Source organism: Dipodomys merriami, unplaced genomic scaffold (genome assembly GCF_024711535.1).
Source record: "Dipodomys merriami isolate MVZ:Mamm:240054 unplaced genomic scaffold, mDipMer1.0.p SCAF_13, whole genome shotgun sequence".
In the NCBI taxonomy this organism is placed as follows: domain Eukaryota; kingdom Metazoa; phylum Chordata; class Mammalia; order Rodentia; family Heteromyidae; genus Dipodomys; species Dipodomys merriami.
Window position 1 is genome coordinate 964663 of NW_027202604.1, and position 24293 is coordinate 988955.

At 42.0% G+C, this 24293-nt stretch overlaps 1 protein-coding gene and 1 long non-coding RNA gene across 2 annotated transcripts in view; one reads left to right on the forward strand and one right to left on the reverse strand.

Annotated features, from left to right (window-relative positions):
• The window catches only part of Il17rd (interleukin 17 receptor D), a 90910-nt gene that overhangs the window by 19213 nt on the left and 47404 nt on the right, over window positions 1-24293 (reverse strand). Inside the window, exons 3-8 of the mRNA XM_070018477.1 lie at window positions 21783-21908; window positions 18153-18271; window positions 17331-17451; window positions 13630-13674; window positions 13364-13515; window positions 2879-2944 (exon numbers count right to left, since the gene is read on the reverse strand). Coding sequence (XP_069874578.1) covers window positions 2879-2944; window positions 13364-13515; window positions 13630-13674; window positions 17331-17451; window positions 18153-18271; window positions 21783-21908 — 629 coding nt within the window. The remainder of the gene's footprint in view (window positions 1-2878; window positions 2945-13363; window positions 13516-13629; window positions 13675-17330; window positions 17452-18152; window positions 18272-21782; window positions 21909-24293) is intronic.
• LOC138824603 (uncharacterized) overlaps window positions 1-24293 on the forward strand; it is a 33589-nt gene that overhangs the window by 4580 nt on the left and 4716 nt on the right. Inside the window, exon 2 of the long non-coding RNA XR_011371140.1 lies at window positions 21226-21277. This is a non-coding gene — a long non-coding RNA (uncharacterized lncRNA). The remainder of the gene's footprint in view (window positions 1-21225; window positions 21278-24293) is intronic.

Consider the following 24293-nt stretch of genomic DNA (forward strand, 5'->3'; position numbering starts at 1 on the left):
TACTTATTTGAAGTAGTTAATGAAAAGATAAAACATTAATCATGTATAAACATATTTTTTCTGTAGTGAAGTTTCTAACCCAGGGACTCAAGTACTCTACCACCTGAGCCATTCCTCCAGCCCTTTTTCCTTTAGTCATTTTTCAGATACAATCTTGCTTTTTGCCAAAGCTGGCATCAGACTGTGATCCTCCTACCTATACCACCCATGTAGCTGAGGGTACAGGAGTAAGCCAATACACCCAGCTTCTTCTTTGAGATAGGGTCTCAATAATGTTTTTGTCTGTCTGGACTCAAACTGCAGCCCTATCTTCCAAGTATAGGCATATACCACAAGGCCGGGCCCATGTATAAACATTTTTTTTAAAGAACCATGTAAAAATACAAATGCATATCTCTTCCAAAGCTTATCTTAGTGTTGCCTACAATCCTAGCTACTCAGGAGGTAGAAACTGGGAGAACAGAAGCTAAGGACAGCCAAGGCAAAAGTCATCAAGACCTCATGTGGTCCAGTAAGCTGTGGAGAGGAGAGAGAGAGAGAGAGAGAGAGAGAGAGAGAGAGAGAGAGAGAGAGAGAGAGAGAGAGAGAGAGAGGTGTGTATTTCTATACACAGCTTTCTTAAGATGGGTGGTGTCTAGGTGGTGGTGAATGGAGTAGCAAGGTGGTTTTCAGTTGACAAAGTCAGTTTCAGTCAATTCAGGGCTGGAACCACTGTGTGGGGGGGACTCTTCTGTACTTGGGATGAGGAACTGGGTTTCACAGGCTGTTACAGATAGGAAACCAAGGCCTAATGTTTATGGTAAGTTCTAATGAACTTAGTGCTATTACTCTGAGTTTTCGGGATGGATATATGTTCCTAGGTATATTTTCATGCTCTGTGAAGGCCTTCCTTAATCAAGGTGGTAGTAGGAAAGAGATGGGAAGGATCGTCTTATTGGACTACTGCAAGGTATTTGGTTATATAGGGTAGAAAAAGACGCAAGCTAACTTTGTGGGGTTTAATTAGAAGGAGGAGTGAGATATATAGAGAAAAATTTAGTTGATGTTGTATTGGGTTAGGGAGTGTAGGAAGTAAAGGAAGAGTTGAATAGGCATATACATATACACAAATAAATTTCCAACAACTCCAAAGATCTAGGAGAAGAGAGAAGAAAAACAGACAAACAATAGCAAAGAAACCCTCAAAAAACAACAACAATAACAAAAAATGATGTAAAACAACAGTAAGAATAGTTAATGAAATAAAGAAACAGATGTTCAAAAAAACTGGGCAAATTAAAAAAGAATTTGAACTGGAGAAATGAATAAACAAGAGACATCAAATGAACAAGATAATACAAACAGCTGAATGAACAAAAAAAGGCAATACATATAAGAGAATAATTCTATAAAGAGATGGAACCCTTGAAAAAATCAAACCAAAATCCTGAAAATGAATAGTTCCATTTCTTAAATACTCAGTCTGAAGCCTTTTCTTCATTGTATTATTTATTTATTATTTTGGTATTATTATTATTATTATTTCCTGCATCTGATTGTCTCCCGGGCTGAGGGAGGCTGGGGAACAGGTGAGCGGCAGCACTTACCTCTCATCGGACCCCGTCCGTCTTTTGTGGGACAGATGAAGACCCAACAAGTGAGGTATTAAAAAAAGACAAAAAACAAAGTGTAATTTTGGCTCAACTGATAGAGCTCTAGTTTGAGCAAAAATGCTCAAAGACAGTGCCCAGGCCCTGAATTCAAGTCCCAGGATAAGCACAAAAGAAAAAACAAACCTTTCATGAAAAAAAACTAAAATAATTCATAATTCTAAAGCAGCATTTCAAAAAATATTCAAGGAATCGTAGCCTCAGAAGAAGACAATCCAAACAGAAAACAAACAAACAAATAATAAATAACTCATATATACAGGAATATTACATTGCAATAAAGAAAATAAAAGGCAAATAAAGAAAAATGAAATCATATCACTTGCCGAGAACTAGATATACTTGGAGGACATCATACTGAGTGTGGCAAGACAATCTCAAAGAACAAAACATCATATATTTGGGGGCTGGGAAGGTGGCTCAGTGGTAGAGCGCTTGCCTTGCATGCCAGAGGCCCTGGGTTTGATTCCTTAGCACCACATAAGCAGAAAGAAAAAAGCCGGAAGTGGCGCTGGGGCTCAAGTGGTAGAGCACTAGCCTTGAGCTGAAGAGCTGAGGGACAGCGCCCAGGCCCAAAGTTCAGGCCCACGACTGGACCCAAAAAAAAAAAAATCATATATTTTCTCTGATATTTGTGGGAGTTATACCTAAAAGGCATAAATGTTCATGGACATGGACATTTACATAACTCTATATACAAATAAACACAGAATTTTGAATATAACTAAGAGAGACAGGAATGGGGAAAGGAAAAAGAAAAAGAGTAATATTGAAATAGGATGAATATAGCCAAAATAGATTGTTTGCAGCTATGAAAACAGAGAAAACCTGCTGAAATTGTTTCAGGAAGTAGGGAGGAGAGTATGATAAAGAGGGTGAAACTGACTGGAATATTTTGTAAACATGTATGGGAATGTAACAATGAAATCTCCCCTCTATATAACTACTTTAGGCTAATTAAACAGATAGATGATAGATAGATAGATAGATAGATAGATAGATAGATAGATAGATAGATAGATAGATAGATAGATAGATAGGATAGACAGAACTAGGGCAGAAAGGCTAGGGGTATATGGCTTATGGCTTAAGTGGTATGTATGAGTGGTAGCATAACTAGCCAGCAAGTGCAAGGCCAAATTCAAAACCCAGTATGATACCAAAAGAATAGTAATTGTTCACAAATGTCATTCTACAGAACAAATAAGACTTCCTGCACTTGTACATACCTCCATTATATAATCCCCAGGAGAAATGTTTTGAAGGAGGCAGCTGGTTGTTTCAGTGTTTTGTTCCTGCAAAGAAACAAAAAGTCCTTAAAAAAAAAAGTCACCAGGGTTTCTCTCTTTCCCTAGAGTGCAAGGAGACTTAAGTTTTGATCACATTTTCTGAAGTTGTAATTAGGTCAGAAAGCAAATATATTTATCTGCTACACATTATCTGATAGCTCTATCTAGATAGCTCCTGTGCTTAGTGGGTGATGCCGTCAATGGGTGATGCCTTCAACAGGAATATTTCATTTGAAGATACGCACTTTTACTTATATTTGTCAGAATTATTTTTTTCTTTTCTTTTCTTTCTTTTTTTTTTTTTTTTTTTTTTTGGTCCGGTTGTGGGGCCTGAACTCTGGGCCTGGGTGCTGTTCCTCAGCTCTTCAGCTCAAGGCTAGCGCTCTACCACTTGAGCCACAGGGCCACTTCCGGCTTTTTTTTTCTTTTTTGCTTATGTGGTGCTGAGGAATCGAACCCAGGACCTCATGCATGCAAGGCAAGCGCTCTACCACTGAGCCACCTTCCCAGCCCCCTTTTCTTTTTTTATTGTCAATTGTGGGGGCCTGAACTCTGGGCCTGGGCGCTGTCCCTCAGCTCTTCAGCTCAAGGCTAGCACTGTACCACTTGAGCCATGGCACCACTTCCGGCTTTTTCTGCTTATGTGGTGCTGAGGAATCAAACCCACAGTCTCATGAATGCAAGGAAAGCACTCTACCACTGAACCACCTTCCTAGCCCCTATTTGTCAGAATTTTACCTTGAATAGAAGGTCAAAGAGGTTCAATGACAAAGGTGAGAGCCAGTGGGCCAGCCAAGTTAGGACAGTAACCAACACACATAAGAACAAGCAAGATGGGCTGGGAAGGTGGCTCAGTGGTAGAGTACTTGCCTTGCATGCATGAGGCCCTGGGTTTGATTGCTCAGCACCACATAGGCAGAAAAAGCCAGAACTGGCGCTGTGGCTCAAGTAGTAGAGCACTAGCCTTGAACTAAAGAGCTGAGGGACAGTGCCCAGGACCAGAGTTCAGGTCCTACGACTGACCAAAAAAAAAAAAAAAGGTTCAAGATGAAACTGAGTTTTCCACAATGATCAAAAAACTTTGTTGGAGACAGGAAGATGGCTGCCAAACTATAATAGAGAATCATCCTAGCACTCTCTAACCAGAGATTTGGGGTGCTAACACTCAGTTCTCCTTAAGAGATAACAACAACAAATATATGAACAAGCAGAAAATCACAGGAACTGAAAAAAAAAACTAATAACTTGGACACATAAGGATGGAAAATTGCCAACAGCCCTCCCCCATTCCCTCATCTCACACTAGCAACCACAAAAGCGGCCCCCGTGACTGCCTGGGACTCCAGGACCGAGGAGCAGACTACAGCACCCACATTCAGATGCAGAAAACTCCCACAGCGCTGGAGCAGAACAGTGCAGAAAGAGATAGAAACCAGCAGCACACCACTGGGACACCCAGATCAGAAGAGCTCCCAGGGCTCCACAGGCCAGCCCACAAACAACTGCAGCAGAGCTCTGAGGAAGGCTCCACAGCTTGGTGGCCATGTGGCAGGACCAACTCCTCAGCTGGGTGTTGGGAGTGGCCAGCGGCCACCAGGGACACCAGACCCTAATGGCAGCATTCAGACAGAGATTTGCCACCATACCACCAGTCAGACCTCATCCATTTCCAGGATCAGTAAATACCCTGCCCGGCACTCTCACCCCATGATAGTGACCCACAAAGATTGGCCCAGACCCCTCCCTCCAAGAAGGGGCACCACACTTGAAGAGGACAAAGAGGCCAGAGCCTTCATCCCCCCACCCCACCTGTTGGCTTCCAGCAGGAGGCCACTAGGACTCATACAGGGGAGGGGATGGGGGCGGGGGGCGGCCGTAGGCACACTAGGACACTGCAGCTGCCACAGCCCCGGCTATTGGCAGGGAAACCACATCTATTTGAAAACAACATAGACAAAATCCTGCACTTGCCAGGAACCCACCTCTTCCAAAACCTCATGCCCATCCCTCAATCTAATTTCCCCAGCCCTTCACAGCAGACAGGCCTAAGCTCCCCGTTGCAGGGAGACCAACCACTCCCTGGTTGGGAGCCACAAAGCATGCACACACTCCAGAGGCCAAGAGGTGTGCATCCATCCATCCTAGAGGCTGGAATATAAGCCTCCTAGCCACTGCTGTGGACCACTGGATGGTGCTCCTTTAAGATAGCCTAGGGCCAAGTACATGCACAGATGCTTGCTGTTCCAGGGACCCAGTATTGGCTAATCCACCCAATGTGAAGCAGTCCAGCCACCTGTTGGGCACAAACAGGCCAAGCCTGGTCCATGGCACTGACAATCTCTGAACCCAAATGCATAAATGACAATGGAACAGTACAAGATTCATGAACAATCAAGACAACAAACCAAATACAAAAGCCAACAACAATCCAGAGAAGGACCCTAGTGAGAATAAAGGAGAAAAGATGGAAGACAAAAGGATCATCAAAGAAATGGTGAAACAACTGGCTGTTGAAATAAAACAGGGATATCCAAAAACAATTTCAAGGTTACACAGACAAAATAATAAAGAAGATACAGGACTCCCAAAGAGACAAAAATAGAAAATTAAAAGATGAAATTAACACTGTGAAAATTGATCTCAAAAAGAACTGGAGGCATAAAAGGTTAAAATTTCACAATACAAACCATAGTGGAATCCATGGTAACAGAATAAGTGAAATGGAAAATAGACTATTAGGAATCAAGGATAAAATAGAGGGGCTAGAACAAAAAGTCAAAGGTATGAAAAAAACACTCAGAACCTACCAAAGGGAAATCCAAGAACTGGCAGACTCAGTTAAGAGATCAAATTTATGTATAGTCAGGATTGATCAGGAGAAAGAATTCAAAACTAAACACATTGAAAACGTACTCAATAAAGTAATAAAAGAGAACTTCCCAATCTTTTTTTTTTTTTGGGGGGGGGTCTGGTCGTGGGGCCTGAACTCTGGGCCTAGGCGCTGTCCCTCAGCTCTTCAACTCAAGGCTAGCGCTCTACCACTTGAGCCACAGGGCCACTTCTGGCTTTTTTCTTTTTGCTTATGTGGTGATGAGAAATCGAACCCAAGAACCCAGGGCCTCAGGCATGCAAGGCAAGTGCTCTACCACTGAGCCACCTTCCCAGCCCCCCCAATCTTAAGAGAGAAAAATCTCACCCACCTAACAGAAGTATATCAAACCCCTACTAGACAGGATCCAAGAAGAAACACTTCTACACACATCATAATAAAAACATTAGACATTGCTTCTAAATATTGCAAAATCAAAGGAGCTGTATTACAATGGAAAGAAAATCAGAATCACTGCAGATCTCTCCATACAAACCATCAACACAAGGAGAGCCTGGAATGGTATAATTTAAGCCCTGAGGATCAACAACTGCCAATCCAAACAAGTGTACCAAGGGAAGCTATCACTTACATTAGATGGTGAAACTAAAACCTTCCATGACAAACAAAAATTAAAGGAATTCATGAACACTAAACCAGCATTACAAAGAATACTAAAGGGAGGAATACAATCTGAAGAAAACAAAGTCAAGGAAACAGACAAAAATCACTAGAAAACCAAGTTAGTAAACACAGGAAAGGGAGAGAGGCAAAATACAGGAAATCAACAAAAGGACAAGAAATGACTCATCTCTCCATAATAACCCTAAACATTAATGGACTCAATTCCCCAATCAAAAGAAAAGAATAGCAATTGGAACAAAAAACAAGATCCATCCTATGTTGTCTCCAAGAGACCCATCTCACAAAGATAAAAACATAACTCAAAGGAATGGAAAAAGATCTTCCATGGAAATGCACCCTGCAAGATGGTGGGGTAGCTATATTGATATCTGATAAGTAGACTTTTCATTAAAATCAGAGACAAGGCAGGTCATTACATTTTAATAAAGGTAATGATCCATGAAGAGGTAATCACAGTGGTCAATTTTTATGCACTGAACAATGGAGCACCTACATCTGTTAAACACTTTTGGACTTACAGAACAAGATAGACTACAACCCAATAATAGTAGAAGGTTTTTGTTTGTTTGTTTGTTTTTTGGTCCAGTTGTGGGGCCTGAACTCTGGGCCTGGGCGCTGTCCCTCAGCTCTTCAGCTTAAGGCTAGCACTCTACCACTTGAGCCACAGTGCCACTTCCAGCTTTTTTCATTTTGCTTATGTGGTGCTGAGGAATCAAACCCAGGGCCTCAGGCATGCAAGGCAAGCACTCTACCACTGAACCATCTTCCCAGCCCTAGTGAAAGGTTTTAATACTCTGCTCTCACCAAAGGACAGGTCATTAACACAAAAGACAAGCAAAGAATCCTCTGAATCAAATTACACCATTACCCAAATGAACTTAACAGAATCTACAAAGTATTCCACCCAACAATGACCCAATCCACATTCTTCTCAGCAGCCCATGGAACATTCTCCAAAACTGAACCTAAGCAAATACAAGAAGATTGGCATAATTCCTTGCATCCTATCCAATCACAGTGGAATCAAACTAGTTCTCAACACAAAACATTCTGCAGAAAGTAGGATGAGGCTGAATAATACACTACTGTATAACACCTGGGTCATAGAGAAATTAAGGAAGAAATCAGAAAGTTCTTACAATTCAATGAAAATGAAAACATTACAACAGAACCTCTGGGATACAGCAAAAGCAGTGCTGAGAGGCAAGTTCACTGCGCTAAATACACACATAAAGAAAACAGAAACAGCTCAAGTAAATAACCTCATGATGCCATTAAAACTGCTAGACAAACAAGAAAATTCAAATCTAAAACTAATAGAGAGAGATAGCAAAGATAAGGGCAGAAATCAATAAAATAGAAACTAAAAGAAGATACATAAAATCAATTAAACAAAAAATAAGGGAAGAGGGGCTGAGAAAGGTGGCTCAGTGGTAGAGCGCTTGCCTTGCATGCATGAAGCCCTGTGTCCCTGTGTTCGATTCCTCAGTACCACATAAGCAGAAAAGTCTGGAAGTGGCACTCTGGCTCAAGTGGTAGAGTACTAGCCTTGAACTGAAGAGCTGAGGGACAGTACCTAGGCCCAGAGTTCAGGCCCCACGACCAGCAAAATAAATAAATAAATAAGAATAAGAGAGGAAATTCAAACCAACAAGATCAGAGATGCCACAGGAAATATTGCAACAAACATCCAAGAAATCCAAATGATTATAAAGGACTACCTCCAAAACCTACTCAGAAAGAAAGAGAAAGAAAGAAGGAAGGAAGGAAGGAAGGAAAACCTAGAAGAAATGGATGAAATTTTAGAAATTTTAGAAACATACAAACTAAACTGAACCATGAAGATTTAAGATACAAACCAACTCAACTAACCAATAATAGAGAGATAGAGGAAGTAATTAGAAGTGTTCCAACAAGGAAAATCCCAGGCCCAGATGGATTCACCACTGAATTCTGTAATACTTTTAAAGATGAACTAATACCAATTCTCCCCAAGCAGAGAGAGCAATCCAAACTCATCCTATGAAGCCAATATCCAACAACAACAACAAAAAAAGAGAACTATAGACCAATTTCTCTGATGAACACAGATGCAAAGCCCCTCAATAAAAAATTAGCCAAGCCAGGCACCCATGGCTCACGCCTGTAATCCTAGCTACTCAGGAGGCTGAGATCTGAGGATCGCAGTTCAAAGCCAGCCAGGGCAGGAAAGTCCATGAGACTAGACTCTTATCTCCAATAAAGCAATAGAAAACCAGAAGTGGCACTGTGGCTCAAGTGGTAGAGCGCTCGCCTTGAGCTAAAGAGCGCAGGGACAGCGCCCAAGCCCAGAGTTCAAGCCCTACGAACAACAACAAAAATTAGCCAACAGAATTCAGAAACAAATATAAAAATCATACTTTATTACCAAGTAGGCTTCATCCCACAGATGCAAGGCTGGTTTAACATACACAAATTAATAATGGAACCAAGTCAACAGAGCCAAGGACAAGAACCACATGATCAGCTCAATTGATGCAGAAAAAGTCTTTGACAAAATACAACATCCATTCATGTTAAAAGCTTTGGAGAAACTAGGAATAGAAGGAACATTCCTTAAAACAATAAATGTTTTTAGTATGGCAGACCAATCAACATACTAAATGAGGAAAAACTAAAATCATTTCCCTTAAAACCAGGAACAAGGTAAGGATGCCCACACTTTCCACTCCTCTTCAGTATAGTTCTGCAATTCCTAGACAGAGCACTAAGGCAAGAAAAGGATATTAAAGGGATTCACATAGAGAAAGAAGAAATTAACTATTTGTAGATGACATGATCTAATACTAAAGGACCTAAAAGCTATACCCCCAAACTCCTAGAGCTAATCAACCACTTCAGCAAAGTAACAAGATACAAAATTAACCAACAAATCAGTAGCCCTTCTGTATGCCAACAATGAACAGGAGAAAGGGAAATTATGAAAACAACTCCATTTGCAATGACCTCAACAAAGAAAAATACCTAGGAATCAACCTAACCAAAGATGTAAAAGATCTTTATAGCAAAAACTATAAAAATCTAAGAAAGAAATCAAAGAGCATACCAGGAAATAGAAAGATCTTCTATGTTTATAGATAGGTAGAATCAATATTGTGAAAAATGACCATACTGCCAAAAACAAATATACAAATTCAATACAATCCCCATCAAAATCCTAATGACATTCTTTACTGAGATAGAGAAAACAATTTTTTAAAAAACCATATGGAACAACCAAAGACCTAGAATAGCCAAATCAATTCTAGGCAAAATAAACAATGCAGTAAGTATCACAATACCAGAGTTCAAACTCTGCTACAGAGCCATAATAGCAAAAACATTTTGGTACTGACACAAACATAGACCCATAGGGCTGGGAAGGTGGCTCAGTGGTAGAGCACTTGCCTTGCATGCCTGAGGCCCTGGGTTCGATTCCTCAGCACCACATAAGCAAAAAGAAAAAAGCCAGAAGTGGTGCTGTGGCTCAAGTGGTAGAGTTCTAGCCTTGAGCTGAAGAGCTGAGGGACAGCGCCCAGGCCCAGAGTTCAGGCCCAACGACCGGGCCCCCCAGCAAAAAAGGAAAAAAAAAAACATAGACCCAAAAACCAATGGAACAGATTAAAAGACTCAGAAATAAAACCACATACTTACAATCATCTGATATTCAACAAGGGAGCCAAAGCTATACATGGAAAAAACATAGCCTTTTCAAAATTTTTTGTTGGGAAAACAGGGCAGCCACATGCAGAAAACTAAAAGTGGATCCCTGCTTGTCACCATATACCAACATCAATTCAGACCTCAATGTCAGACTTGAAACTCTGAAACTACTGCAAGAGAGAATTAGACCTTATAGGTATAGGCAGAAACTTCCTGAATAAGAGTCCCAGGGTTATAACAAATAAGAGAGACTCAACAAGTGGAACTACATTAAAATAAAAACTTTCTGGGCTGGAAAGGTGGCTCAGTGGTAGAGTGCTTGCCTTGCATGCATGAGGCCCTGGGTTTGACTCCTCAGCACCACATAAGCAGGAAAGGCAGGAAGTGGCCCTGTGCCTCAAGTGGTAGAGTGCTAACCTTGAACTGAAGAGCTTAGGGACAGTGCCCAGGCCCAGAGGTCAGGCCCCATGATTGACATAAATAAATAAATAAATAAATAAATAAATAAATAAATAAATAAATAAATAAATATAAATAAATATAAATAAATAAATATAAAAGTTTCTGCACAGCTAAGGACATGGTTACTAAGCTAGAAAGACAGCCAACGAATTGGGAAAATATCTTTACCAGCAATATATCAGACATAAACCTAATAGCCAATATATATGAGGAGCTCAAGAAAGTATCCCCTCCCAAACCTAATAAACATATTACTAAATGAGCAAGGGAGCTAAAAAGAGACTTCTCCAAAGAAGTGGTACAAATGGCAAAGAAACACATGAGGAACTGGGCCCCAGTGGCTCATGTCTGTAATCCTAGCTACTCAGGAGGCTGAGAGCTGAGGATTGCAGTTCAAAGCCAGCCTGGGCAGGAAAGTCCATGAGACTCTTGTCTCCAAAAAAATCACCAGAAAACCGGAAGTGGTTCTGTGGTTCAAGTGGTAGAGCGCTAGCCTTGAGCTGAATAGCTCAGGGACAGCACCTAGAATTCAATCCCCATGACCAACCCCCGCCCCCTCAAAAAAAAAAAAAAAAGAGGTAAAAGAAACACATGAAGAAATGCTCATCATCCCTGGCCATAGAGGAAATGCAAACCAAAACAACCCCGAAATACCATCTTACCAGTTAGATTAGCCAAGATTTTCAATTCTAACAACAAATGCTGGCGGGGATATGGGGACAAAAGAACATTACTTCACTGCTAGTGGAAATGTAAACTAGTACAACTACTATGGAAAGCAGTCTGGAGATTCCTCAAAAAACATAGACCTTACTTATGACCCAGCTGTACCACTCCTGGACATCTACTTAAGCATCATGAGCCAGGATATGATAAAGACACCTGCACATCCATGTTCATTGCTGCAGTATTCACAATAGCTAAAATATGGAAATAGCCCAGATGCCCCACAATGGATGAGCAGATCTAAAAAATGCGGTACTTAGATACAATGGAATTTAACACAGCCATTTTTTTTTTTTTTTTTTTTGGTTGGTCGTAGGGCCTGAACTCTGGGCCTGGGCGCTGTCCCTCAGCTCTTCAGCTCAAGGCGAGCGTTCTACCACTTGAGCTACAGCACCACTTCCATACACAGCCATTTTTTAGAAAGAATAAAATATCATCTGTAGGGAAATGGATGGAACTAGAATAAATCATATTAAGCGAGGTAAGCCAGGATGAGAGAGACAAACAGTGCGTGATCTCCCTGATATACAGTAATTGTATCTACAAGGCACTGGGATATGACAAAATACAGAGAATTCTAGATACCCGCATACAGTGGGACCAAAAGAGAATCACAAAAACAGAATCTGAGGAGAGAATCACAAAGGTGCAATAACCAAGTGCCCCTTATATGTATATAAAATAATATACATACTGAAACAAACTCCAAAGATATGGAAACAAATAATTTTTTTTCTTAATTTGTTTTTTCTTTTTTTGTTGACTCTGTATTCTTTATCTTGTATAGGATATATTCCATCTACATCTATATCTGAGGGATGATGGGGGGGAGGGTATAGAATCCAAGGGAAAAGGATGAAAATGTGTGGCAGTGGAGTGCACTGGCTGCACTGGACACTGATGAAAGTGAACTATGCAACTCATGGATGGAGATAGGAGATAGGGAATGGGAGTGATTGAGGGAACAGATGACACTATGCAATAGGAGATGTATTTATTTTCTGATGTATGTAAAGGTAACCCGCCATATATCAACTGTAAAACAATAGAGTAAATTGGAAAAACAACAACAAAAAGCAGAAGCAAAAAAATCTCTCGGTACTTGCAGGGAGTGATCTGATCATCCTTTATACTGCCATGAAACATTCCTACTCCTCTGATCAGCTTAGTTTCAGATTTTGATGGCTGAGTTTCTATTTAACTTTCACCTATGATAAAGTCAATGGTACAGTATTTAAATTGCTTGTGGTTTGGTTAGTGGTGTTTCTGTGTGACCTTGAGCAAGTCAAGTGACTTCCTTGGTTTCCCAAAGGTAAAGATAGCAGGGGGTAAGAGTATGACAGTAGTCTTTGTTTCATGCAGTTGTAAGGATTTAGAGAAAAGAAAGCCTAATTATCTGCCTCAAAGTTGAGATCTGATGAATGTTTACCACATTGAACAAGACAAAAACAAATAGGGCTGGACAAGTGGCTTAAGTGGTAGAGCAATTTGCCAAGTGAAAGGCCCTGAGTTCAAAGCACAGTATCAAACAAAACACGTAACAAGGGCTGGGAAGATGGCTCAGTGGTAGAGTGCTTGCATCGCATGCACGCGTGAGGCCCTGGGTTCAATTCCTCAGCACCACATAAGCAGAAAAAGCTGGAAGTGGCCCTGTGGCTCAAGTGGTAGAATGCTAGCCTTGAGCTGAAGAGCTGAGGGCTGGCTCCCAGGCCCAGAGTTCAGGCCCACGACTGCCAAAAAAAAAACAAAACAAAAAAACCCTAATAATCCCCCCCAAAAAAACCCCAAAATTTACATATACAAAAAAAAAAACCACAAGAAATAAATATGAATTCATTTGATCCATTAGTAAACAGCTGAGAAGTAAATAACCAGGGAGGAAGGAACAATAGGACAACAATAAAAGAGACATATCTAGCAATAACCATTATTCAATATCTACTGACCATCAGAGACAACAGTTCATATTGTGCCATGTGGATTCCAGGGCCGAGGAATCACTCTGAAACACACTGGGCTCTTGACATCACATGATTGCTTACCTGCTTACAAGTCTTTCTCCTGAAAGGTCCTTCATGCTTGAGCTTGTAATGAAGGTAGAAGAAATGAAAGCCAAAGCTGTGTGGAGCATGGTCGAAGGACACCTGCATATCTGAACCATGCTGGGTGATGTTCAGGTTCCGAGGCTTCCAGACTAGGAGAGAGGAAGACTCAGAGTCAGTATCTTGAAGGACTCAGAGGCAGCCCAGAGGAAGCTCAGGCAGGATACCATCCCAGGGACAACATAGATAAGAACAGCTCTACTTACAGGGTTTACAGGCCAGGTTGTCTGGTTGTAACAATAGCTCACAGGCTAATAAAAGAGAGAGATTTTTTGATTTAGAACAATTTAACATTGTCTCTATCCAACAATGCAATAAAATGTAACAGTATGGGGCATGGTACTACTGGCAAGGGTACAAAATATAACAATCCAACAATGATTTTCACCACAGTGCAGTTCTATCTCGTGAAAATTTAATAGTCCAATATAAAAATATTAATGTAGTGTAGTTTTGCCACATGAATGGAAACAATGTAAAGTCACTTTTGAAAGCTTGTCAGGAAGGCAGGAGGCCTAGAGCAGTTTTAAAACTGTTCATGTTTCTATCAAGTAGAGGCCCTGTTTTTGCTGTCTTTTTACAAAAACATTTTAGAGTGGCTCTAGTAGCTGCGCAAGGTTGTTTTAATCTTCAGAGTGATCTAATATAAAATCCTAGCCAGGTACTAATGTCTCATATCTGTAATCCTAGCTAGTCAGGAGGCTGAGATCTGAAGATTGTTTCAAAGCTAGTGCAGGCAGGAGGTCTGTGAGATTCTTATCTCCCGTTAAACCAGCCAAAAGCCAAAAGTGAACCTGTGGCTCAAATGGTAGAGTACCATTCTTGAGTAGGAAAGCTAAGGCCCTGTGTTCAAACCCCAATATTGGCACAAAGTAAAAAAGAATTCTATAAAGGGAAATGTTGATGCAGGCTATAGTGAAAGCCAAAAATCTCACCGAGAAGGACTGCAACCAGATCACAGAGAGAATTTCAAAATGGACTGTCAGCTGACTATCCTTGGATTGTCAGACAGGAAGACTGATCAGGAAGCAGTAGGCACTACTGAGGGTTTCAGAATGACTGGATATCAAGTTTGAAAGCAGTAAAGTCTGGAAGATTAAGGAGACAGGACAGGTACAGGAGAGCTGGGAAAAGTGAGCTACTGGAAACCAGAATAGCTTGTGGTTTGGACTATGGACTCTACAGCTGGTCTTTAGGGTTCAAATCCCAGCACTAGGCTTTCTCTTTCTGTTTCGCATATATACACCCCATCACACACTTTAGAGAGGATTGTTTCCTCATAAGGTTGTCATAGAGATGAACTATATTGAAAATTAGAAGCATTTAAAACAGAGCTTGGTACATTCATGTGAAATCTGTATAGAAAGAGATCATCTTGGGAACCCTGCTTAAATTTAGTCTACTTTTGACTACCCTCCTGATGACAGGTATTATTCATAATCATTTCATGATCCTACCTTTAACCCTTGTGTCAACTCTGGGTTTTTTGCTGATTAATTGCAGATAAGTCTCTTGAACTTTTCTGCCATGGTTGGCCTTGAACCTTGATCCTTAGATCTCGGACTCCTGATTAGCTAAGATCACAAGCATGGAACACCAGTGACCAGCCATCTAACATTTTTATTCCTGCATTTAAAAAAAAATCACATTTGGGGGCTGGGAAGGTGCTCAGTGGTAGAGCGCTTGCCTTGCATTCATGAGGCCCTGGGTTCAATTCCTCAGCACCACATAAGCAAAAAAAAGAAAAAAGCCAGAAGTGGCGTTGTGGCTCAAGTGGTAGAGCGCTAGTCTACAGTTGAAGATCTGAGGGACAGCGCCCAGGCCCAGAGTACAGGCCCTATGACCAACAACAACAAAAAAAAATTATTTAAAAAAAAATCACATTTGGGGGCTGGGAAAATGGCTCAGTGGTAGAGTGCTTGCCTTGCATGCATGAGGCCCTGGGTTTGATTCCTCAGCACCACATAAGCAAAAAGAAAAAAGCCGGAAGTAGAGCTATGGCTCAAGTGGTAGAGCGCTAGCCTTGAGCTGAAGAGCTGAGGGACAGTGCCCAGGCCCAGAGTTCAGGCCCCACGACCGGACCCAAAAAAACAAAAAAACAAAAAAATCACATTTGGTTTTGGTTTTCCATTTTAAAAACAAATCACATTTGCAGAGCCAGGTACCAGTGACTCATGCCTATAATCGTAGCTACTCAGGAGGCTGAGATCTTAGGATCACGGTTCAAAGCCAGCCTAGGCAGGAAAGTCCATGAGACTCTTATCTCCAATTAACCACCAGAAAATTGGAAGTGATGCTGTGGCTCAAGTGCAAGAGCACTTGCCTTCAGCTGAAGAGCACAGGGACAGTGCCCAGGCCGAGTTTAAGCCCCATAACAGACCAAAAAAAAAAAAAAGTCACATTTTCCTTTTACATGCTAGGTAAGCATGCTCTACCTTTTAGCCACACCTCCAGCCTACAACAATCACATTGTTTTGTAACTGGCCACTTTAATGGTGCTCACAGTGTCCTCAAAAAGTAACTCTCGGGGACTAGGAAGGTAGCTCAGTGGTAAAGTGCTTGCCTTGCATGCATGAGGCCCTGAGTTCGATTCCTCAGTACCACATAAGCAGAAAAAGTTGGTAGTAGCACTGTGGCTCAAGTGGTAGAATGCTTACCTGAAGAGCTGAGGGACAGTGCTCAGGCTCAGAGTTTAAGTCCCATCACCAATAACAACAACAAAATGTTTAAAACAAAATTTTTTTTTTTTTTTTTTTTTTTTTTTTTTATTGTAGAGATACTATACAGAGGGTTACAGTTACATGAGTGAGGTAATGAGTACACTTCCACTTCCTCTTGAACATTGTTACCCCCTCCATTGTAAAACAAAATTTTTAAAAATGCCTGGTTCTAGTAGCTCACAACTATAATCTTTAAAAAAAAAAAAAAAAAGTAACTGTCAGGTCTGGTCTAAAACAAACCAGGAGTGGTGTGGGTGTGTCTGGTTAGGTTAATAGGGCCCAACCTTAGTTTTTTTGTTTCTTTTTTTTGGGGGGGGGGATCAGGTCGTGGGGCCTGAACTCTGGGCCTGGGCACTGTCCCTCAGCTCTTCAGCTCAAGGCTAGCACTCTACCACTTGAGCCACAGCACCACTTTCGGCTTTTTTTTTTATTTTGCTTATGTGGTGCTGAGGAATCGAACCCAGGGCCTCATGCATGCAAGGCAAGCACTCTACCACTGAGCCACCTTCCCAACCTTAGTTTTTAAAAATATATTTCTTGGGGGCTGGGAAGGTGGCTCAGTGGTAGAGTGCTTGTCTTGCATGCATGAGGCCCTGGGTTCGATTCCTCAGCACCACATAAGCAGAAAAAGCAGGAAGTCATGCTGTGGCTCAAGTGGTAGAGCGCTAGCCTTGAGCTGAAAAGCCCAGCGTCAGCACTCAGGCCCATAGTTCAAGCCCCACGACCGACCCCCCCTGCCCCGCCAATACACACACAACACACACACACACACACACACACACACACACACACACACACACACACACACACACACACACACACACACACACACACACACACACACACACACACACACACACACACATTTGGGGGGAGGGATGGTCTGTTGTGGGGCTTGAACTCAGGGCCTGGATGCTGTTCCTGAACTTAATTGGAGATGAGTCTCATGGACTTTCCTGCCTGGGCTGGCTTCAAACTGTGATCCTGAGATCTCAGCCTCCTGAGTAGCTAGGATTACAGGTGGAAGCCACCAGTGTCTGGCAAAAATACATTTCTATATTCCTTTTCTAAATGCTTTTCTTCTTGTCTGCTGTTTCATACCAATATCTGGTGAGCTCTTGAACACCTTTGTGCTAAGAAATCATTGAAACTCCTCACAACTACCAGGCAGGAAAATCTACACTCACCTCTGGTCCTGAAGAAGAAGGGGTGATAATTGCTTTCATTTTTGATGGAAGGGAAAGGGACAATCTTTACAAAATAATCCGTTTCAAATTTCATGTTGAGAAAAGGTTGAGATTCCATTCCCTAAAAAGGAACAAAAACATATGTAGCATTATGGAAACACCACCCCCACTTCCACTTACAGCCTGACTCTCACAATTCCAGCGTCCAAGGCAAGCACTAAGTCACTATTTCCTGGACCAAGTCTAGGCTTTGATCCCCAACTCTGAAGATGGCCAGTACAGTCTGATTTTGGGCAAGCAAGGAAGCCATGGCTTGTCTGCATTAAAGGTCAGAATTGGGGGTAGAGAGGGTGAGTCCATATAATGCCTCAGAGCAGAGACATTTCCAGGATGACTCCTAAATATAACTCAAGACTTGTGTTTACCACAGAGAGGTGCTATAGAGTTTCCTAGTGAGTAGAGAACTGCTCTAGGCTTGCTTTCCCATTCTCCTACCTCCTTGGAGAGGAGGAATGGACCCCACAGCCCCTCCTCCTTCTCCAATGTCAGCCTTTCAATAGACCCTTCAGACCCCAGGAACAAGGGCAGGTCTTCAGAAGCACATTTTCTGGGTGTGACTTACAGTTTTGTTTTTTTGTCAGTCATGGGCCTGAACTCTGGGACTGGGCCCTGGCTCTTCAGCTCAAGACTAGCGCTCTACCACTTGAGGCACAGCACCACTCCTGGCTTTTTCTGCTTGTGTGGTGCTGAGTTCATACCCAGGGCCTCATGCATGCAAGGCAAACAGTCTACACTGAGCCACCTTCCCAGCCCTTGACTTACAGTTCTTTTTAAGCTACTATCCAGCTGCTTGGGGTCCTTTAGAATCAGTTGTTGGCACTGTCTTCCTTCAGACTTCAGCTCCTCCAGTATTACTCGAAATCCTTTTAGGAATTCGATGCCTAGGCAAAGCAGAATGCTTTTATGAAAAGCGGACCTAATTACTTCTGAACACACTTTTCCTCCTCCAAGGTTACCATTCTCTCCACCCACACATCAGAGGTAAAGGACTTCTTACTGTGTTCAGAATGTCTGAGTTCATACAATGGTAAAGTGCATTCCCAGCATTTTTCTGGGACATGCCAGGTGATTTCCTCTGTCTCACCATTGCTTATATAATTAATGTCTGGTCTACCTAGACATTTTACAAATACTCATTGCCTCTGGGATACTAGGCTGGAATCACAGTTGATCATAAAAGTCTACAGTAGACTATATAATTCATAGGTCGCTAAGCAGGGGCATTCAGCTGAGAATAACTTCCAGTATTAACTAGGGAATGCTTGAATGCCATGTTTCAACTTTAAGTTTTGGCTCTCTATTTTTTGGCATGTTTCACTCACTGATTGAGTAAATTCACAACAAAGTATATGTCTGCACTCAAGGGGTGTCTAGGTTTGAGATTAAATCATTTAGGAGAATGCCAATGTGATTTACAAAGCAGTTCTTGCTCTAATCATGCCTGAAAGGCAGACACCCAAGGGCTGCCCTGTGGGTTCTTCATACAGCCCTCAGAGGCCCTGAGATGCCCACAGTGCTGGTCAAAGGCACCAACTCAGCCTCTAGCTACCTGAACTTCCCCCCTGAACATCCCCCGCTGCAAGTCCCACTAGATGCTTTCAAAAGGATTAAGCTTTGATGGCCACAAGAGCCAGCACCAGGGTTCTGTATCCCTTGGAGACTAGAATGATCCAACTGCAGCTGGAGATCCCCAAAGCTGGCCTCAATTGGCAAGATATCGATTTCACATTCTTTCTGAACACTAGACAAGGAGACATTTTCAATCCTTCCCCTCCTAGGGCAAAAGTAATGACACAGGATGCAATTAACCAGGTGGGAAAACTGTTGATGGCAAAGGCCAGGGAAATGCTTTTTGAGTACATTATCCAAATCCTATAATTATTTGATGAAGAACACACATTTCGTGTGTATAGTGTAGAGCAGCTCCATAATTAGAGCCTCTTATTTTAGAGGTACAGAATTCTACAATAAACAAGAACTAACTAACTAGCCATACTGTTGTTCAATCATAGAGCTTCCTGTGATTTGACAGCCAGCACACCCACAGCCAGAGATTCACATGTGATGACAAGATACAAGATCTTTGGACCAACTGATTTATTAGATCTCAGAAGATTTTTGCCTTTTGAGATTAAGAAGGGGAAATAAAAGACTTAGAAAAAAACCTTACTATTGAATTTGTACAATGTTCACAGAACTACTGTTTAACAATAGCTGGGTTACTAGTGTGATTAAAGCCAAGTACCTCACAAGTACTTAATAACTGATCAGTTGGGGTGAGCCTGTGTGGTTCTAGTCTCATTTTTTTAATCCAGACTAAATACCATGATGCTAAATCTGGGGCTGAAAATAGGAGCAGCAAATCTAAATCTTCTATCACAGGGATATTACCTCCTAGAAGTTATGTAATTAGCAATCTTACAAAGCAATCTCTACTGAAAGGACATTCTGTGTGTACTTTCTCTCTCTTTCTCTCTTTTTCTCTCTCTCTTTCTCTCTCTCTCTGATCATTTAAGCTTAGTAACTCATCCTAGCAACCATAGAAGGAAGGTACAAATATTCCCACTTACAAATGAGGAGAATGCTGGTAGCTCACCAGCTTGTAATCAGACTACTCAAGAAGCTAAGCTCTAAGAATCTAGGTTCAAGGACAACACAAGCAGACATTTTCTTATCTCCAACTAACTATCAAAAAGCTAGAAGTGGAAGTATGGTTCAAGTGGTAAAGTAGCAGCTTTGAGTGAAAAAGCTAAGGGAAAGTGCAAGGCCCAGAGTTCAAGCCACAAAAAAATTGAGAAGCTAAGTTTTAGAGCAACTGATTGGCCAGTCCAGGATCACAAAGGAATAAAATGGCAGACATAGGATTTGAGCTCTGCAGTTTATCTGGCTCTGTCAGTGCCCTTTACCCACCTGTTTTCCTGCCTTCCAAAGAGTTTCCCATAGAACCTGATAGAAACTAACAGGACTTATCCATTGACCCCAGCCTTCTGTCCTAACCATCCTGTATGTAAGTCTTCATCATCAGCTCATGTCTCTCTCTCTAAAGAGGAAGGCTGCAATTCCTTAGACCAAGTTTTAGCCAGTTAAGTTTTAGCCACTTAAGCATTACATGGATTGACTTTTTTTTTGGGGGGGGGTCCGGTCGTGGGGCCTGGGCGCTGTCCCTCAGCTCTTCAGCTCAAGGCTAGCGCTCTACCACTTGAGCCACAGCGCCACTCCCGGCTTTTTTCTTTTTGCTTATGTGGTGCCCCAGGTATGCAAGGCAAGCGCTCTACCACTGAGCCACCTTCCCAGCCCACATGGATTGACCTCTTATCCACAGAGAATTTTTTTTAATCTTTAAATGTTAAAATGGCATTATTTTTTGAAAACCTATTGGGTGCATACCCAGAAGTATTTTTGTGGACAGGTAAATAGGGCCCATGACTGCTCTTAACCTCAGTCTGGTTCTTCTGAGATTTCTCCTGTTCAAATGAAAAAGTCTCTGCCTTTATATTACTTCCCTCTGGCTGGGGCTCTAAGATTGGTGGCAATGTCAGAGCTATAGGTCTGAGGCCCAGGTTCTGATAGCTCTAGTAATTGTTCTCCTCTGATAGCTCTCAATGGACCATGATCACCTCACAGTAGATAAAAAAGCTTGGACTCTATAAGGCTTGCTTCTAAGTGCCTTGTATGACAGGTGGATTCAAGCCGGTCATGGTAGAACGTATCAGTAATAGAAGGCTTGCAAGTTCACAGCCAGTGTGGGCTAGAAAATGTGACCTTGCCCCTCAAAAAAGAAAAGGCTACTTCTTGGAAAACCCAAGCCTAGTTGAACGATCTTTTCTTCTTCTAGGTATTGACAATTCACTCAAAGGGAAAGATTTAGCCAACTGTAATCCTGCTAGGTAAGATGTGTTTGATTTATTTCTGTTTTCTTGATTGTTTTGGAGAAGGAGATGCACAGTATACATAAAATTTCACTTTTTAGCCAACTTACAAATTAATTAATTTCATGGAAACCAGATTTTTCCTGAAAAATTACAAAATGTGCCAATACTGGGCCTGCATGTCCTTGTGGCCGCAGAGCATCCTGGATGCCAAAGACATTTATGTCCTTAGATGGACCACAGCCTCTCCCGGCACTGCCCCCTCCCTCCCTCCAGTTATAGAGACCAAGGCCTCAGTGCTATCAATCACACACTATTATTTATCAAACTCATAACTCAATCATGATCAAGGAAACAAAAGAAGAGCCACAGAGAGGCTGTCTAGCAAGTGAGTACAACTAAGAACCAGTGTTCAAATGCCCAACCCAATGTCAGCTTCCTCTCATCAAGTCCTGCTTGACTAGTGGCTTACACACACCCCAGCTCACCCAGCTTACCACAGTGGAGCTGATTTACCACATACCTAGGGCCCCTGGGGACCAAAGAATGGTGACTGCTACTTGGTCGTGGCAAGCGTACTGGCTGATTGTGATGTTCTGGGCATCAGCAATCACATGCTTCCCCACTGGATTCATGTAGGTAGTACAGTCTGGAGAGTTGGGACAATGAGAACAGTTAAATTTTTATTTTACTTTCCATTTCATCTTACCAAGCTACACAGAACATGTTATTTAAAGCTATTTGCCTGCTAGGTGCTAGTGGTTCACACCTGTAATCTTAGCTACTCAGGAGGCTGAGATCTGAGGATCATGGTTTGAAGCCAACCTGGACAATCTTCAATTGAAAACCAGAAAAGTGGAAGTGGCACTGTGGCTCAAAGTGGTAGAGCACTAGCCTTGAGAGAAAAAGCTCAGAGGTACCAGACTCCAATTTTAAGCCCTATGATCACACACACACAAAAAAAGATTATTTTCCTGGAAAGCCCAAATACGACATTAAAAGTTGACTACTGAGCCGGGCACCGGTGGCTTACGCCTGTAATCCTAGCTACTCAGGAGGCTGAGTTCTGAGGATATCATGGTTCAAAGCCAGCCCAGGCAGGAAACTCCATGAGACTCTTTATCCCCAATAAACCACTAGAAAACCGGAAGTAGAGCTCTGGCTCAAATGGTAGAGTGCTTGCCTTGAGCTGAAAAGCACAGGGACAGTACCCTCGCCCAAAGTTCAAGCCCCACGACTGACAAAAAAAAAAAAAAAAAAAAAAAAAAAAAAATAAGACAAAGGAGGTACTTTATTAGAGGGCAGGAAGACTCATGGAGAGGGAAAAATAAAAAGTTGACTACCGTTGGGGAAACTATAAGATGAAGCACATTGGGGTACTTACTGGTGGCTCACGGCTGCAATCCTAGTTAAGCAGGAGGCTGAGATCTGAGGGCCACAAGTCAAAGTCAGCCTGGGCATAAAAATCCATGAGAGGGGCTGGGAAGTTGGCTCAGTGGTAGAAGCGCTTGCCTTGCAAGCCTGAGGCCCTGGGTTCGATTCCTCAGCACCACATAAGCAAAAAGGAAAAAAAAAGCCGGAAGTGGGGCTGTGGCTCAAGTGGTAGAGTGCTAGCCTTGAGCTGAAGAGCTGAGGGACAGCGCCCAGGCCCAGAGTTCAGGCCCCACGACTGGACCCAAAAAAAAAAAAAAAAAAAAAAAAAAAAAAAAAAAATCCATGAGAATTTCATTTCCAATTAACCAGCAAAAAGTTGCTCAAAAAAAAAGTAGCATGGGCTGGGAAGGTGGCTCAGTGGTAGAGTGCTTGCCTTGCATGCATGAGGCCCTGGGTTCGATTCCTCAGCACCACATAAGCAGAAAAAGCCGGAAGTGGCGCTGTGGCTCAAGTGGTAGAGCACTCGCCTTGAGCTGAAGAGCTGAGGGACAGTGCCCAGGCCCAGAGTTCAAGTCCCACAACTGGGACACACACACAAAAAAGCAGCATGGCTCAAATGGTAGAGAGACAGCTCTGAATGTAAAAAGTCAAAAGAGAGTGTGAGGTCCTAAGTTCAAGTCCCAGTACACACACAAATATGCAGCAGAGTGATTTGTCTGTAGTACCATTACCACCACTTACCCTCCCCCAGTTAAATTTCAGCATAGTATGAGAAGGGTCATATACAATGTATCATTTGTGTGTCTAGCAATAACTTCTTTTTAACTCTTGTAACATTTTATGTAAATCAGTAAATATCTGCATCAGTTCAAACAATTTTCAGCACTGAAGAGTTATCTGGAGGAAAATACTGGTAAGTAATTTGCTTGTTTTTTAGAGTAAATTTGGAGGGTGGAAGGAACTGATATGTAGATATGAATCTGCACTGAAGGGACTCACAACCAGACTGTTAACTACGCTGACAGTACCAACAACACCAACAACACCCGAGTGACTAGGAGGCAAGGATGCTTATCAGCATTCAAAGGCAAAGCTTTTGTTTCCAAAAGCCATATATCTTCAAAGATACCCACCATCCCCACAAAATCCAAAAAGCCTTCCACTGTTCGAAAACACAAAATCTATCTTCTTTGATTTGGTCTGAGGCCATTACTCACAACTGTGTAAGCACCTGCACCATCTGGGACTGCTAAACACACCTAAAAAATTGCCAACAACTAGCAGTCAGTATCAGGCTGAGATTTCAGAGTATGATGGCACCACTATTCTATCCACTCTTGCAGGGAAAAAAAACAAACAAACAAAAAACCCTGGTTATTCCCAGAAGATAGTAGCTCACTCTCAAGCTGCCTCCTCTCTAGCGGTTTTTGTTTTTTGTTTTTTTTCTCTCAAGGAGCCCATGAAAATAGCTTCCTCAGTTATCTGTTTCAAAAGGTCTTTGTGCCATCAAAGGTCCAAACCTGCATGGTATGCCACTGATGCAAGGCAGACTTTTTAGGGGTGAGACATTTACAGGACATTTCTTTTTTCTTTTTTCTTTTTTTTTTTTTTGGTTGGTCGTGGCTTGACTCTGGGCCCAGGCATTGTCCCTCAGCTCTTC